The sequence below is a fragment of the Empidonax traillii genome, unplaced genomic scaffold, assembly GCF_003031625.1.
Source record: "Empidonax traillii isolate 1590-97213 ecotype Southwest subspecies unplaced genomic scaffold, ASM303162v1 scaffold549:size456157, whole genome shotgun sequence".
Lineage (NCBI taxonomy): Eukaryota > Metazoa > Chordata > Aves > Passeriformes > Tyrannidae > Empidonax > Empidonax traillii.
In genome coordinates, this window is record NW_020955742.1 from 355663 (window position 1) to 374166 (window position 18504).

General features: G+C 41.3%; 1 protein-coding gene across 4 annotated transcripts in view; it reads right to left on the minus strand.

The window, feature by feature from the left end:
* Positions 1–18504, minus strand: part of CELF2 (CUGBP Elav-like family member 2) — a 127746-nt gene that overhangs the window by 89214 nt on the left and 20028 nt on the right. For all 4 annotated transcript variants that reach the window (XM_027897565.1, XM_027897566.1, XM_027897564.1 and 1 more), the window contains exon 3: positions 6127–6209. In XM_027897565.1, coding sequence (XP_027753366.1) covers positions 6127–6209 — 83 coding nt within the window. The remainder of the gene's footprint in view (positions 1–6126; positions 6210–18504) is intronic.

Below are 18504 nucleotides of genomic sequence, written 5' to 3' on the forward strand. Positions count from 1 at the left end.
CTTCTACTAAGGTACCTGAATTTAGTGCAAACATTGATTTTTTTCATTGAAGTGACAAAGTCAGTGCAACATTTTTTGGAGGGGCAGAGGTGGAAGTGGTGTGTTTCCATAATAAAAACCCACTTTTCTTCTGAGCTGGGCAAAATCTATCTTTAAGTGAGTCCATTTGAATTGTATTTTAAGGGAAGGAATCGGCCAGATTCACTTTCTTAACATCATTCAATGTCTTACAGCTCAGTTTCTAGGAATAAATGCTCCCTGGGGATTCTCTGCTTTCCCATCTGGTTATTTTTATAATTTAAACAGTTCTAGACTTTTTGGATCCTTCATTAAGCAGCATTTGGCCATGCTATATGGGTACTGAATTAGTTTAATTTGTCATCATAAATCAATCACCGCAATCCCTTAATTAACTTAATTGCTCTTTGAATTCCCTTTCTGTTTGTCAAAATCTCTCAAAATCACTGATATATCATATTCAGGCTATTATTCAAGTTATATTGGATGATTACCTTTTTATTACAGGTAATTTTTACATAATGTTCCTATAATACTGACAAACCGTAAGGCCTAAAGCACAGAAAGGAGCTGGATATTAAAACACTACTGGAGTATGCCAGGAGAGTTATTAGAAAGGAGCTCATGATGTAAAGTGAAAATCAGAAATATATGTGGGTTTTTTGCTTCTTGTTGGACAGATGGTATTTTATCAGAAGCTGAATGAGGTTTCACAGTAAGTTGTCATAAGTGCCTGCATCTGGCAAACAAGTAAGCCATGAATATTTTACAAAACAGATCCCACAAACTCCACCTTGCTGTTAAAATATTAAGAGCTTTCTCAAAACTGTATTTCCCCATTGTTAAACTCTTAATTAAATCAATTCATACACCTAATGCCCTAATTTCATGCCAGACCTTCAATACAAATGGTTTGCTGCTACTTGGAGTATGTATATCCCACTTGAAATAAGAACCACGCAAACCATGAGTCTGTTCAAAGCATGGGAGTGCAGAGGCCTAAATAAGTGTGGGCTGCTAATTATTTCTGAGATAATCTTAGGTATGAGGATATATCAAAATACGTACATAAGGGCAACAAACAATTGTTGTCATGTCCAATCAATCTAACTTCAACTACAGAGCAAAGACTCCAAAGAGTTTTAGATGTAGATTTTACAAATGGATGCCCATTGATTCCAGACCTCAAACAGCCTCTGCATGAGATTAAAGGTGCATTTATTCGGTTATTTGGCTCCAAACATCCAACCAACATATACTGCTCGTGTTACCTATCTGCACTTAACTCTTGCCAGAAAATCCTATCAGATTCACTACTTAGCAAACCAGAACACATTCTGTTTTTAAAATAAAGTGTGCTAAAACTAAAACAAAGAAGAAAAGTCAGCGCTATGAAGGCAGTTAAAGTAGTCCCTACATAAGGCTCTTTGAGGTTTGCCCTCTATATAGAAGCCAATTTTCACTAAGTAGCAAATTAGAGCATGTGGGAACCGAGATTATTACATCTAATGGAAGGTACAGAATAAATTCAGATGGGTGGAATTTATTGGATTACTCTGTTTAGGGAATAGAAGTTAAACACCTCTAACGAAGCCATGAGATTCTTAATGAAGATGAGACTAGTTAAGGCCTCAGTTCTACATCTCAGCCCGAAGAAGCACATTTCTAAGATCATTATCACATTCAAATTGAGGTTTTGCTTTTTCTCCCTTCTGCCTTTTAAAACAAAATCCAAATGAACGCTCCAAGAAAACCCGACTATAAGTTGAATAATATAAACTGCATCCATATGAGCTGTGAGGGTATCAGCTCTGTGCTTCCACGTTTTATTTGAAACGACATATCTGAAAAGTCATGTTGTTCATTTACAAGACATAAAAGCTACTTATGATTCCAGCACCAAGTAAACAGAAGAGAACTGTCCCTGTTTCGTTGATCTGATTCATATATAACAATATGCCTGTATTTCTCAAACACTGCATATCTTCTCTGCCTAGTGGCAATCCTACATAACAAGTGATATCTAAATGCATTTTTTCGGGGAAGATAAAAGCTCCATTATATGACAAGGAATATTATGACTAACAGAGAGATTATACTAATCATGAGTAAGAAAGATGATGTTTGATCCTACTTGTGCAGAAAGTTTTTTAAAATTTAAAAAAAAAAATCTTTTAAATGAATTTCTATCCTCAGGAAAATGATTAAAACCAGAAAAGCCTTGAGATGTCAGCTGGTGACATGTTTTTCCTCTTTATCTTTCTTTTTTGTTGTTGTTGCTGTGAAAAAAAAAATATCTGAGAGAATACAGCAAAGTGCATCATTAACTTCTTATTAATTTTATAATACAAAGGCAATTCAGTTAAAATAGTAGTGCTGCAACTTTAAATTACAGAACTAGCTTGGTATTTAATGAGAGATTTAGCACAGCAGGGTTTCTGTTAAATTAAGTTGTGCCTTCACATCACAGTGGGAAAACAGGTGTATATTGGTTTAGAATTATGGAAATGTTGACTAATTCCAAGGCTTGTAATCAAACAGCAAGGCACCCTGCAATATTTTCTTCCAAGATCCTGCATTAATCATTTATATCTGGTCTTATTTTCTTCATGTCCACTAAAAGGATGCAGCTCAAAGGAGCAGATCAAGCGCTCATGTCTCTGTTAAGGATGAGGTCCAGGCAAAAAGCAGAGATAGAGACAGAGCACCGCAGGCTTTGCTCAAATACCTACTTAAATTAAACTGAACATGCAGTCTTGGAAGGGGAATGAATTTCACACTAAAAATCCCACTTTTTTGGCTCCACTGGTGCTGATCCAAAACCTCCTTACTGAGACACACGGAGCAGGTCTGCATTTAAGAAATGAAGGGACTAGCCTCAAAAATAATCTAGGCTCATTCATTTAATGAGGACAGAGGTATTCTGCTTCACGCCTCTGCAGCAGCACAGGTTACACCCGAGCGCAGGTAAAACAAACATGAGTTCCAAGCACCACAGCATCCCTACAGCCCCCTGCTCCTGCCTCTGCCAGCTTTCCTTACCTTACACTAATAAATCACCTGCCTTTGCCTCGGATTTTCTTCCTGGGCTATTTAAGGATGCCTTATCTGATGCATGGTGGTATTACAGCACAAGTGAAAGGCAGAGATTCTTCTGTTTCCAGGAGATGCCTTATTACTGAACCTCCTACCGACCATACCTCGTTTACTGGAAGCAAGCTGACACTTGATGCCCAAATGAACCTGATCCAAATTCATCCCTTGTTGCAGCTCTGCCAGAAGATTGCTTCCATTTGCTCTGAGATTATTTCACACATGGACCTATCCACTACCGATTCCTGCTTCTTCAGTAAAAGCTGCTTAGCAGGCAAGAGCAACAATACAGAAATTGCTAAAATTCATATATGGAGAATCCTGCTAACGTGAAGTGTTTTCAGCACGTGTGCCACAACTTTAAAGCATGCTTAAATGAAGTTATTTTGGGCATACACAGATGCAGCATAACAGTATCTCCATATATGCTGAATGCCAGCATACTGCACGTGCAAAATATAGAATCTATTATATAATATATGCTGAATCATCCTGAAAGACAAGTAGTAGATCTGCATTCAAGTTGCTTCTCCTTATTAGAGGTGTCCACTTAAAAAGTAGGCATAACAACTTATCTCAAAGCCAAATCTAAACATCTCTGGCTGTATCAGGCCCCAGAGTCACAGGGATGCAATTTCTACATTTCCTTTAAAGAAAAGTTTGTAACCTCACAGTCAGGACATAAAAACACAGCTTGGAAAGACAAAGAACTAGAGAGAGCTTTAGGAACATTATTATTTTTGAAATAAATAAAAAAAAAAAAAAAAATCAAAAGGTACAGTAGTGTCCCTAACTGCTGCCTGCTCATTAGCTGTGCAAAACTGGGGGAGAAAATGATGCCCTGCTCAAGTAACGCAGAGCTGTGCCAGCTTTGTCATCTGAATGTGTAGAAGTCCGAGAAGGAGTCTGCCTCTCCCAGACACCCACTGGGATAACCAAGATCTCTCAAAACACAGCAACCGGCTTGAGGGGCTCAGGGAATAGCAGAGGAACAAACAAAAGTGGCTGAGGTAGCTGGGGTTATTTAGCCTGGAGAAAAGAGGCTCAGGAGAGATTTTAATGCTCTCTACAACTACCTGAAAGGAGGTTGTAGCCAGGAGGGGTCAGGCTCTTCTCCCAGGCAACCAGTGACAGCACAAGAAGAAATGGCCTCGAGCTGCGCTAGGGAAGGCTCAAATTGGACATTATGAAGAACTTCACTGAAAAGGTGGTCAAGCATTGGAACAGGCTGCTCAGGTAAGTAGTGGAGTCACCATCCCTGGAAGAGTTCAAAAAACAACTGGACGTGGCTCTCAGTGCCATGGTCTAGTTGACATGGTGGTGGCTGGCCCAAACGTTAGGACTCAGTGATCTTGGAGGTCTTTTCCAACCCTAATGATTCTATGTTTCTAAAAGGACCCTCTCTATTTCTAAGAAGACTGATGTGTAGATCTTGTGGCAGAGCTTCAGGGATGCTGTCTGGGCAGGGTGCTGCTCCAGCAGCTCAGGACCACCTCCACTAGAGTGTCCATCCAGCCTGCACAGCCATTTTGACTCTAAGCATGTTGGAGAGCAATTGCTCAGTGAGCTGGTTTAAGTGCAACATTAGCTGAATTGGGTTAGAGCACTCATCCAAGGGCTCGGCTTTTTTCTGGCAGTGGGGATGGGAACCAATAAGAAAATCATCTCTCAGAGCCCTCATTTCTCTCTGAGGATGACAGATCCCTCCTGTACAACCTTAATGCCGAGCCTGCTACTGGGAGGCTTTTAAGGTCTCAACACTGCCCCTTTTGAGAGCCAGTTGCTGGAAAACATCATTTGAATCTCAAGTGCCGCAATTTTTCTCCTGTTTTCCTGTGGCTGGCCTACCTCTGCAGATTTCCTACCACCACTTCTAGCATTTACACTTGCAAAAGACAGAGGAGTCCAATTTTGCCTTGGTGAATTAGCAGGATTCACAGGTAACTGTCCCACATACTTCTCTACACTGGTCATTTCCATGACAGATGAGGTGGCTTTCCTAACAGGAGTTGCATAAAATGAGCTGGCCAGATGTGAATTTTTCAAATATACAGTGTCCAATTTCATATATAGCACATAAGAACTAAAGGAGATATTGGTCATACAATGTTCAGTCCAGTCAATGCTCCCTTCATTTATATAGTGTATTTATTTATTTTCATGTCTGTAACCAGACACTTCAAACATATACTTCAACATTTTTCCTACATCAAGGGGGAATAAACCTCCATTCTCTATATTTTTTTCTTTTCCATCCTCAAAATATTTGGCTACGTTCAACAGGAAAAATGAGAAGAGTGGAACAAGAAGATTTCAGAGTTAAGACATGCAATTACCAGTGATACACTTCTCTCTAGCCCTGTTATTTAAATATAAACTACCACAGGGTAACGCAAGGAACACTTTGTACAACACAACCACAACTGTTTTGAGTGCTGGTGTGAGTTACCAGTGGGAGCAGGTGGTGAGAAGAGGTGGTGGCAGGGAACAGGATGACACTGTGCATGCAGCAACGTGGTACCACGCTCTACAGCACCCTGAGATGGGCAGCCACCACACCAATGCATCCAGGCTGGTAAGAAACCATGTGGATAAAGGCTGTGTTTAACAAAGTTGGCTGGGTTTTTTTGGCTTTTGTTCTTCTCTCCCTTTTGAAATTTAAAGCCCTGTTGGTGTACTGTTTTCTGCCATATTTCCACCCCCCCCTCTCTCTCTCACTCCCTCCCCTCTAAGTAAAATAAAAAAATTAGAAATGAATCTACATTGCACTTTGGTCACTGCCTAGAGTCAGCAGGTATCAGCACAATTTCCAGCCAAGGGACTTTCTACAGAAGAGCAGCTGCCTGTGGAAATGATGCCATTGCTACAGGACTGGCACCGGTACAGGACACACCATCAGGTTTGCCACCTTCCTTGCAGAGATCAAGGTCATTCAGGGTACCAAGCAACATCAAGAGCAAAAGGGCTATTTTTCTGGCAATAAAATAATTAGGATCAAAAAGTAAATGTACTCACCCCAGGTAAAGTTTTAATATTGTGCAGTGCATTCTGTGCCTCAAGAGCAGCTTTTCTTGTATAAAACGTTACGAAACAACAACCTATAGAGAGAAATGAAAAGCTTTCAGAAATTAGTGAGTACGATTTGTGAGAGTACAATAGGCAGGGAGAAAAAACAGTGGTTGAACAACACAATATGAAAGCTGGAAATGTGAATTATCCTGAGGCTGCCTGAATGACATGAATAAAAGAAAGCTTGTGTGGTTTAAAATAAAAAGTCCCCTCCTGTGCATTGCATCTATAGCACACCTACATTGTTAGTGAACTGTAATCACTTAGAAATTGTTAACCAAAATCCAATTGGCTTTGTACAGTGTAAATAAGGTTATATTTTTCTGAAGGCTCCCCATTATACTTTGAATATAAGCAACATGGCAAGCTCAAGCAGCAGGAATTCATTGTTGCATCCCAGGCAGAAAATCAGGTTAAAGCAGGACCTTATTTAAAGGGCTTTACATAAGAGAGCTAGGGTTGGTTCCCCTCCTTTTTGAAACCAGTCAAGACTGGAGGTAGGACACTCATCTCAGTTGCAAGAATGAAAAATGAGCTACAAGAAATTCACCATCATGGGATAGTGGAGCCTGCTGATGGTTGACAGCATAAAGGGAGGCTCTGCTCACCCTGCATCTGCCTAATCCTCAGTAAAGAAGGTGGGTTTAGCTGCCTTAATCCTATGGTTTTCCCTTTGACAGCATGGTCCAACTGGGTGGTCTGTGGGACAGGTTGCTGCCACTTTCTCCACTGCAAACATGTAAAGTAGCTTTTGCTGCAGCACACACAACCCAGGCAGCTCAACACCACTCCCAGGGTGAGGTCAGGGCTCACAGGTAGATCCCCAGGGAAGAGTTAAAATAGGACATGCATGGGACAAACAACAAGGACCAGGGTTTGCCTTGCTGTGATCTGTAACATCCCACAGCAAAGAAGTCTGCCCCTGGGCATGCAGGGGGTTCATGCAAAGAACCTACTGAGGGAGGTCCTGGTTGCCAGTGGGATGTTTGACACAGCATCCCAGCTTGTGACTTCAGCTTTATTTCCAGCGGGAGGGAAACCACTTTGAGGGCAACACTTGCACACTTAAGTCCATAACACAAGACTGCAGGTATAGACACAAGGAGAATTCATGCTTGGAAAGCTCCCATCCAGCACAGCGAATCAGTGATGCAGAAATACCCTTAGGGAATAATTCCCCTACTCTATCCACAGGGGAAATACGGTGGGGCTGAATCCAGCCCTTGTCCCATGGACATAGGACAGTCCCTGCTTTGGAGCCACGTGACAGCAAGGAGAGACCCCAAAGCTCCTACAGAGCTTGTGGATGCAGATGTGGTGGTTGGTGACCCAGCTACTAAGGGGAGAGGAAAACATGCTGGAGAATGCAGGTTGGGAGGCAGAAGTGGCTCCTGAAGTAAAAACCTACTTCGCATCAAACAAGATGATGCAGGTTTTACTGATGAATCAGAAAGCAATCCTGTTCTCTTAAGCACAGTCAGAGGTTTGTTACAACTCCAGAAAAATGTCAAAACCAATCAGTAAATTAAAGAAACCAGAGCTCACGAGCCTTGGTATTCCCTTGGAGCGTGACACAGACAAAATAATCTGCGCTTTAGGCAGTGAGCAAAGATGATGTTTGCATCAGCTCCCTAATGTTGGCCAAGGTGAAGCAACCCAGCCCACCTGCCATGGCCACTTGTGCTCAGCAATGCAGCATCCTCATAATGGCAAAGGAGACAAGGAGCAAGCATGGACAAAGCAGAACACAGCAAACATTGTAAGTGACTGTGTAGAGGTGGTCCTTGGAAGGAAGGGCTGAATCCAGAACTGCCCCTCTGCTGCCTCTTGCTTGGCTCAAGCTGTGCATGGCACTGGGAATGCTCCCTCCACCTCTGCAGACAGACCAGTAACAATCATTACCTCCATAACAAGCAAAGGTGGCCGTGTATTCCCAGCTGGAATACAGCGAGTTTATCCCTAACACAGAAAATCACTTGCAGGCACTACAACACATGATGCAGGTAATGCAGACATAACACAGCTGAGAGAAACATTTTTCATACTGCCAACAGCTTCTTTCAGATTTCACACTTTACGATGGAGACGGTTTAATAATTATTTCAGTAAGCAGAACATTGTTCTCAGGGATGTGTGTTACAGACAGCCATAGCCTGTTTGTGCTTCCTGTGAGTGTTTGGAAACCTTTCATTTCACTGGAAAATTCTGAAAATTTGCATTATTTTTCTCCAGAATGAAAATAGGAAACAAATCCGAGTTTGTGACATTTAATAGTGCAACTTTGAGACAACATTGCAACATTTTTCTATCCTGCCAGCTACTCCCAAATTCTATCTTCTCTTATTTCTTAATTTGGTTTATTATATTTTTAATATATATAGCTTTTTAACCAGGAGAGAGTATTCAGAGGGGAAAATATCAAGCTGTAATCACAAGTTTGCAATTGCCATGTCCTTTTCCACAGGCCCAAAGAGTTTCATTTTAGATTTCAGCTCTGTGGGTTCATTCTGATAAGGAGAAGTTTGAAATCTATTGGTTTATCATTCTTGGCACTACTTGAAAGAACTGCACTTGAAAGATGAATATGCTGTGAAATACCCTTTAACTGGTCATTTTTGGGAAGCAATAGCTCAGGATAGAAAAATGTCTCTGTGAATGAGGGCTGGAAGAAAACAGTAGCTTAATGGGAAATGTGCAGATGTTCCAGGCAGGTTATCAGACCTTGACAAAAATGAAGACTTCTAAGCTCACAGACTGACACTTTTGAAAATGCACAGGGATAAAAATTTTTCTGGACACATTTGGCTTGTATCTTCTTAAAAAAAACCAAACCCACAATAAGAGCCTGTTTGCTGTGGTTTGAGGAGAGCATGGACACCTCATTGTGGACATCTGAATCTGCTACAGAGGTCAGGGCTGGACTCAAAAATGAAAATAAGAAAACACAGAAGAACAGAAAAAGGAAATAGAGTGCGTGGTCCCCAAGGAAATGCTATTCCTCAGCCTTTCTAGAGGTTCTTGCTGCCATGTTATGCAAACAGCATTGAAGATACCTTCAGTGTAAAATCTTTTTGGCTCAGTACATAAGAGAAAGTACCAAATTCAGTCTTTTCTGAAGGAATATTGAAAGGGAAGACACCTGTGTAAAAGGACATGGCTAATCTGTGCTTTAGGACTAGTAGCTGTCCCCTGCTGAAAGACCTTCCTCCCTCCATTTTCCCAAAGTAAATGTAATATTGCCAAAGACAATCAAATTGCCCAGCTGGAAAAGAAAAAGTACGTACCTATTGAGAGACAAGCAAAAAAATACAATGCTCCCCTCTCCAGCCCCCTGCACACATAATCTAAGCTTCATCACCAACAAACTCGACAGCATCTTGAACCACAACTAGGCTTTTCTGACACTCAAATAACTCAAAGCCCGGCAGTGATAACCTTCTCCCCTTCTAGTCAGGGCAACTTAAAATGTGAATTGGTTTGTGGACATGGGTCTGCCAATCCTCAGCAGCCTGAAATACAGCCTAGTTTAACTCCACGTGGGTTAGCGTATTCTTGCCCAAAGACACAGGAGCTTGTGCTGCCAGTCAGTGCCTCCAAAGCAGCAAATCTCCTGCGCTCTGCTAAGCTGGTTGTGCTCTACTTGGAACAGTATTTACTACAGCGTAAGACATTTCTTCTTTGTACCTTGAAAAAAAATACTGAATGAATCATGCAGATCCCTACAGTCCCTTAAGGACATCGGCAACAACTTCATGGCTATCCTGCCAGATGCTTGAACAGACTGAATAAAACCTGCCACTCTGTGCTGCTCAGCATCTAATGGCAACAAATGGGATGCCTGAGAAACAGCAGCAGAAAACAGCCCTACTTCTCAAGGCATCTGACAAGCAAACAATTTAGTGTGGACACTACAATGCTCAACTTCAACACCTCGTAAAAAAAAAAAAAAAAGGGAAAAGATCTCTTATTTCAACTTGTTTTTTTTTCTCACTCTCTCTCTCTTTCCCCCTTCCCCCTCCCCATTTTCTTTTTTTTTTTTTTTCAAAGGAAATTTAGTGCCAGAAAAAGACCTCAAGGTCCCAGCCATTGGGAGAGAGTTGACACATTCAATTCTCCATGACACATTCAATTCACAGGCCCTTGCTCAGCCTGCGAAAGGCACCAATTAGCACCAGTGGTGGAGATTTTATTTATTTAATTTCCAGGGAAACCTGTTTAGCAAGACGGTGACACGGGCAAAACACCTTGTGTATGGTTAGAAACAGCTTTACATGAGTCACCGTCAAAGATGGCAGTGACAGATTACAGGGGGACCATGAAGCCACGGGTTCACTAAAGCAGTCATTTAGGAGTTAGGGAGGGGAAAAAAGAAGAGCAAGTGGTGAGGACTCTCACACCACTGCAGCCATGAACTTCTGCTGACAGCGAACCTGGGTTTTTGGAGGACACACGTGCGCATTGTGGAATTATGACAAATTGCAGTTTTCGCCCTGAAACTTCAAAAAAAATGCCTTTCCTCCTGTAAGCAAGAGGATTTTTTTCAAAGAGCTGTTAGTGACCTCATGCAATGGGACTTCTCCTCCTGTGTGACTTCTGCTCTATGACCCACATTTACCTGCCAGCAGAGCAGTCATGGCTTTGTTAGGCTGTAAGATACAGCTGTATGACATCGCCAGGAGCTCCGCCATCTCATTATTTTTATCACTTTCTCACAATTCAAACACAGACTAATTACTCCATGAGAGCTGTTTACATTTCTAATTTTGAACAACTAACAAAGGGAAGCTCTCCTCCACTCAGAGATGTGGCTTACACGGTCCTCGTTGGCATTTAACAGGCACTGGGATCTGTGTAAGAGGCTTAATCTCTCAGCCAGGATTTCATGCTTGAATGAATACAGCAAACCTCCATCTTGCTTCGGGTGCGAAAAAGTCTCTTACAGCTCCGTAAACTGACTGCACAATTCCTATGTTAAAGTTACCAGGAACTACACACGTGCAGCAGTACAAGAAAATAACCCTCGGATGCGGACAGGAATTAAAACATGTTGTTCTACCAGGTGCTCTGAGGTTTTAAATTGCTGGAAGAAAAATATTCTGCAGTTTCTTTGGCCAGAAAATTTAACTTTTCAGAATTAAAACAGAAAAGAGAAAGGAGAGAAAAAAAAAAAACACCTCATATTTGTTGGTCTGATTTATTAGTTTCTATAGTTTTCAACTGTCAAAATCTGTCAGTTTGGATCTCTCTGCATTGTGCATATTATCACCTGCTGCCAGTATCTGAACCCTAACCATGGGGTATAGAAATACAAGAGCTTATCAGGGTGCCTGCAAAGCCTGCAACAACTTAAAAGTATGAAATTTGCTTTACCTTCTAGACTAATAAAATAAACACTTCAAAACAGCTATAATGATTATCTGATGATTGAACTCTGTATTCTTTTAGCAAGTAATGGAATCCTGGCAGACAAATTCAATTCAAAATACATTCACATTCAGGACATCAACAAAGTCATCATGTTGTGAATTGAAAATTCCTTTAAAGGCTGCGTTTGAATTCTAAGGGGCTGACAGATCAAGGGACTGAAGGCCCTGGAAGGCTAAATGAGTGAAGTCCCGCTATGTTTCTTTCTTTCTGTGAATGAAGCTCACTTTTGTGTGTGCATTTGCAAGCAGAACAGGTGCTGGCTTCATACAAGCCTGGAATCTCAATGGGGACAGTAGCTTCTTGTCAATCCAGCACAGTTCAAGCTAGTTTAAGTTAAGGAGGATTTCTTTTTCTTGTTATCTTTTTCCCCTCCAAATGTTCCTCTCCTGATTTCCACATTCACTCCTCCACTACCAAAATTTAAACATTAACACCGCTCTCTAAACCACAAACAGCTGCCTGAACAGTGTGATTTGCAACCAAACCCACCATGACCTGTAATGTCATTTTCCAAAAGCCAGCGAAGACATTAAAAATTCTTTCCCACTAAAGCCACTGAGAAGACCTATTGCTACAAGGAGTTCAGGTGCGTGGTTAGGCAATGAAATTTTTTTAACATTTGTTACCATTTGGTGCATTGCAATGGGAGTCTTGCCTGGCAGTTCTTCTGTGTTGCAGTTAGTGTGCAGTTAGCTAACCTGCATTGAAGATGCCACTCCAGTGTTAGGAGAGGTGTCTCAAGTATTAGAGATTTTGGTTGGCGGATTCCATAAAAATACAGAGAAAAACGTGAACTGCCTGAATAGCAAATGCAGCCATTTCTGACAAAGGATTCCAGAAATAAAAATCCAACTATTTTTGAAATTCTGCTGAACAGAAAGAGAAGGCGGCTAAGACAGGGATGTGTTTTGATTCCTACCTGCACCATCCTCATGCCCTATTGTATATGGAGTCACTGTCGAGCACAATGGCAACGATTCATTCCCAAAGCAATCCCTGATAGAATTGCCGAATACTGCAGAAATCAGCCTTTAATGATGCCACCTCCCAATTAGCTCAGGTTTGCTAATAGTTTGATATAATTGGCACCCTGATGGAAACCGTATTACCAGTCCTGTCACCAGCCAGGAAACGGCATTGCCACTCTAATGACAGCACATATTATAGCGGTGCCACTTCTAATATTAATACATTAGCTGAATGTAGGCAGGGAACTCACATGTGAGAGGGATTCACAACTGGGACGTGCCAAATTCCACCCCATGCTCTATTTTCCCTCCTGGCTGCAAAATGCAGGGTGGCAGCGCCCCAGCCCCAGAGCACCCCCATTGCCCCACTGGCATTAAAGCCCAAATGCTCCGGGCTGGTAACAGCCCTGTAAATGGCTGGTGAAAAACGATCCCATGGAGCTCAATTTTTTCTCTCCGTGCCTTGCAAGTTATGACGGCCTTTCTGTTAATTGGCCACAAGTCCTAGTTTGCTGTCAGCCTTCAGCTGCACCGGGGAGCTCTTTTGGAGGAGTCGCACTCTGTCATTCCCATACCCTTGTGAATACAAATGCTCTCTATAAATGTCCTCTGCCTACAAAATGGAAGTGTTTTTTTTTTCTTTTTTTTTCTTTTTTTTTTTTTTTTTGACCTAGATTAAATCTGCTGCATTTTCAAGCCTTTTGGGAAAGCGACTAAGAACTAATATGCACCGGTTAGTGTGCCACAACACTTCCCTACCCATTATTATGTAAATTTTGACTAAAGTGCGACACAGATAGAAAAGATATCAAGGGCAAAATTGCCAGAATCTACTTTTCTTGCTCTCTGAAATAAGCCACTTATATTAAACTGTTTTAAATGGCTAATAGCTGTACAAGTATCTGAAGAATTTCAATGTACATTTTTTTCATATAGGACAATGGCAGCTTTTGCAAATTCCTGAGTTCTCCTGCTGACTGTGTAATAAATGGAAAGCAAATGGCCAGAATTCTGGTACTCTCTGCTTTCCTTCTGAAGGAAGGGGCCAACTTCCACATCTGCAGCTTGGCAATAATCATATGATACTTGCACTAGATGGTGATAAAGGAGGGGAAAAAAAGAGCAGATGCAAAATTAGATTCTATACATGGTGACAGGGTAAATAAATACACATAAATCAGGTTTATAGCATCAAGGCAATTTTATGTCATTACTAACTAATCTGTCCCTAAAGAAACCATCACTGTGTGACGGGATGGAAGCTGAGCTTTATTGGTCTAGGCTGGATAGTGGATGAGAGACATTTCAAGATAAATTCAGAAAATGCTGTAAAGATAGAGCTGAGCAGTCAGTGGCACTGGACCTGCACATCAGCACTGCATCAACACCCTGATCTGCAGGTTTATGGAAACACCACTGGCCTGGCCTGGGATGTTCCTCCTTTGCCAGCTCCTCCAAGCACCCGCCCCCAGATGTAAATCCCTAGGGAGAGCCACTGCTTTCCCAGCCCTACGAGAGGAATGGCTGTCGGTCAACCAATACCTAAGGGAAAATCGAAGCAGCTGCTCAGTGCCTCTTGTCGAGTTCAGGTTTGGTCCATTCCCATTTCGGGATCTCAGGGGTGGAGAATAATTGGGATGTTATACATTGGTCCATACAGCTTACAAAAAAAAACCCTGCTTGTCAGAGGTTTTGCTAAAGAAATTCTCAAGTAAGTAGAACAGCAGGTGGAGAGGGTGGGGACATGGCATTCCAGCCTTTAGCTCTCTGGGGGGTCTCCCATGGGAAGTCACTGCACTTCCCATTTGTAAAATATAGGAAAGAATATACACAAAATACAAGAGGATTTTTTTTTATTTGGAAAAATTTTAAACTTGGCCTGTCACTAGATATGTACATCACATCACAAAAAAATCTTGAAACTGGGGAGACATCTAAATAGAACTACAAAAAATGAAAATACAGAAAACTACTTATTTCTTCTGCTGCCTACTCTTCCTTTCCTCTTTACCTTTTCTTATTTCCCTTTTCTTCTTATTCTTACACTAATTCTCCTTAATCTTTAATTCACTTTCTTGTTCCCTCACACAAATTCTTACTCTTTGCTTCCTAGCAGATGGTCATTGTTTCCTTTTTCCTTAGCCAGGTAACAATTATTGATTTGAGTTTCTTGGCTTTAAAGTGAATTAACATGTCCTCTGTGCAAGTTAACCCCTAAATTTGACCATCTGCTAATTATATATTTGGATGTAGTAGAGAAAGAGGTTTCAGAGAACAGACATTAAAAAAAAAATGGAAACACAAAATTAAGATGTTCTCCCTTATTAATCCATTCTTACAGCAGAAAACTGCTACGACACTGTATTTCAATTCAAAAAGACTCTACAAATATCATGTTTACATAAATTAACATAGGCAGGGACACATCCTTCCCTAATGACATTTCAAAAGCCCTATGGTCTCCAACCCCTGGCATTCACTAGTAGCAAATCAAACTTCCCAGCACATACATCTTACAGTCCTGGATTTCCTTCTATTTTTTCTTTCACTTGAATGATTGAGAAACATCACTGAAGACTGGCTTTTCCTGATAAGACTACGAGATCACTGCTCTGATGAAACTTCTAATTGCACTCTGACTCCTGAGAAGGCATTCTAGCCCTAGTTCAACTAGGAGGCAACTCTGTAGAGAAAAATACTCACAGAAGAATAGTTTTACCACAAAATTATCCCTTAAAAATCCTCACATTTTTGAGAGTTAATGGCATCCTGGGCTACATCAGGCAGAGCACTGCCAGCAGGCCAATGGAGGTAATCCTTGGCCTTTGCTGAGACTTATCTGGGCTACTGGATCTTTTTCTGGGCTCCCCAGCAGAGGGATGTGGACATACTAGAGGATGTCCAGTGAAGAGCCATGAAGATGAGGAAGAGGCTGGAGCATCTGTCATATGAAGAGAGCCAGAGAGAGCCAAGACTGCTCATCCTGGAGAAAAAAAAAAAACACTCAGGGGGATCTTATCAGTGTCTAAAAATGCCTGATGGGGAGGAAGTAAAGAAGAGAGAGCTTTCTCAGTGGTGCCCAGTGACAGGACAAGAGGTCATGGCTGCAAATTAAAATACAGGAAATTCAATTTAAAAATGAGGAAAAACATTTTTATTTTAATGGTGATCAAATGCTGGCATGGTTTGCCAACACAAGGTTTTGGACTTTTCATCCCTGGAGATATGAAAGTCCTGCCTGGACACAGTCCTGAGAAACCTGGTGCAGGTGATCCTGCTTTGAGCAGGAGTTGGATAGGATGAATCCCGAGGTTCTTTCCAACCTCAGCCAGCCTGTGATTCTGTGAAATGGCAATGAAGGAATCTAAGTGGCCTCTCCAAGACATCCCTGCTCACACAGCTTAACTTTCACAGAGATATATTGCAAGCTTATTTAACTTTAGCAGACAACATCAGTTAAATTACTGTTTTATTGTTGCACTCATCAGTTGGGAACCAGCTCTCATTCATCAGCAAATTTCACACACAAGATGAGTTTTTTGTACCAAGAACATGGGAATTAATCTTTTTTTCTTTTTTAAAGAAACAGAATCAGAGACCTCATAGCACCTTCTAGTACATAAAGGGGACCTGGAGGTGGCTGGAGAGGGACTCTGGCAAGGGCCTGTACTGATAGGAAAAGGGGGAATGGCTTCAAACTGAAAGAGAGCAGGTTTCAGTTGGGTATTTAGAAAAAATTCTTTATTGTGAAGATGATGAGGCCCTGGCACAGGTTGCCCAGAGAAGCTGTGGATGCCCTATCCCTGGAAGTGTTGAAGGCCACGTTGGATGGGGCTTGGAGAAACCTGGTCTAGTGGAAGGTGTCCCTGCCCATGGTAGGCGGGTAGAACTAGATGATCTTTAAGGTCCCTTCCAACCCAAACCATTATATGATTCAATGGTGATTCCAGGAACATTCCAGCATGTTCCTTGCTGCCACAAGACAATAAAAGTATCTTGTGTTATGCCTTGTTTTTAGAAAGATATCAACACATTTATGAGTTCATGATAACATGATGTATTTTATAAGTTATCCAGTTCTGTTGTATCTGACATGAAGTTTTGTTTAAACCCCTCTGACAGCTCTAAACTTTTGAGCTTGTGTCTTTTAAGGACAGCATAGGAAAAGCCAGAACCAGCAGTACAAAGAGACAAAAGAGGAAGAGGTCCAGGGAGCAGGAGTTATAAAAGAAGACACAGAGTGGAACGATTGCTGTTGCTCACACTTAACTCATTTAAAAAACAGTAACAAAACCCCAACCCTAGCCTTTACCCAGACATTTGGTAAGAACATGGTATATGGGGTGGTTTCAACATTTAACTGGATTTGGAAGAGGTAGATACCATTTTTGCAAAAGAATCCAAAATGTGACCTTGGATCGCTCATTTCGAGGAATACAGTGTTGAAGTTCTTCTGAAAAAAATGTTCAGTGCCCATCTGAATCTTTCAATGCCTAAATGCTTTTGAACAATTTGGCCTTTCATCTCCCTATGCCCTAGCTCTTTCCTGTAAAATAGAAAGAATAAAATGTTCTGAGCTCAAAGGAATACTCTGAAGAAATCATGAAAAAAAATTTTTTTGAGGTAAAAAGGCACTGCAATGGTAGTGACGTGAGTAACAGCAGAGCAATCCTTGCCAGCACTTCTTCCATCTACCTCACTACAGTCTGGCATGCTTCCTCCAAAAGTTAGCTTACAGGAAATGGAAGAAATCCATACAAGACATTTGAGATGGCTTAAGGGATGCTTAAGTAGCATAGGGAGAAATTCTAGGTTAAATATTGCCTCAAAGTGCCCTGAACTTGAATCAACAAATACCTATTTTCCCCAAACACTCCCAAACCCTGTATTTTGCTGCTTTTGACCAAGACACCTAATCAGGGGCTCCGTTCTCTGCCAGTGAAAGAACTGGCAAAGCCTCCAGTCATAGTCGTGATTTGCTACAACATACACACTATTTTCATGGAGCTAATTTTCAACTATTTGACTTTTTTTTTCCTTAGAAATACTTTTCCCATCTTTAAAACTCGCGTCTAAATCCATTGTCTGAATCCCTCGCTCTCCCTGTTCCCTCTGCCCAAGATGCAGTCAAACACTTTCAACTCTTTCTTAACTTCAACATCATGAACCTTTACACATCTCGTATTGATTTCTAGGCATTCACAGCTTCACTCTCACAGGGTCACAGCACATGTCAAATCTTTCCTACACTCTGTACACCTTCAAGCAGTGTTTCATCTAAGGAGCTTCGCTTTCCTTGAACTTGTTAGCAGTGACACATTTGTTCCCCAATTAAGCTTTCCTTATAGTAATAATAAAAAAGAAATACGGCAAAATTCCTGGCAACTTTTCTATCTTTCTAGTTGGTTGAAACAATTTTATGCAGATGAAGATGCAACTCCACAGAGCCTTTGAACTTTAAGCATCATCTTTACTTGGCTTTGAACTCTCAACAGGGCCCGTGATCTTTCAAAGCAATGTACTCTGCTGTGGAAACTTCAAACAAGAGGGAAAAAGGCATGGTTAGAGAAAAATGCAAAAGATGGGCTTTTTAAAATGCTTGATGCTCCTGGAAATAAATAAAAAAACCCAACTGAGTGGTATCTGAAGAAGTGTATTCGGCACTCAAGTGTTTCCCTAATTAATTGTTTAGATGAGTGCTAAAATAAATGCAGCAGCAGCAAAGATAAACAAACCACTTTAGTAATAAAGCCATATATTTGTGCAGGCACACAAAAATAAATGGCAGCACTTAATGAGCACAAGCAATGAGAATGAAGAACACACTTTGTGTGTGGGATCCAGGCTCAGAAAACTCAAGCTCAAGCTCAAAGAGGTATCTCACAACCGGGAGCCCCCGGTGGTCCAGGGGAAAATTCACTGCACTGTC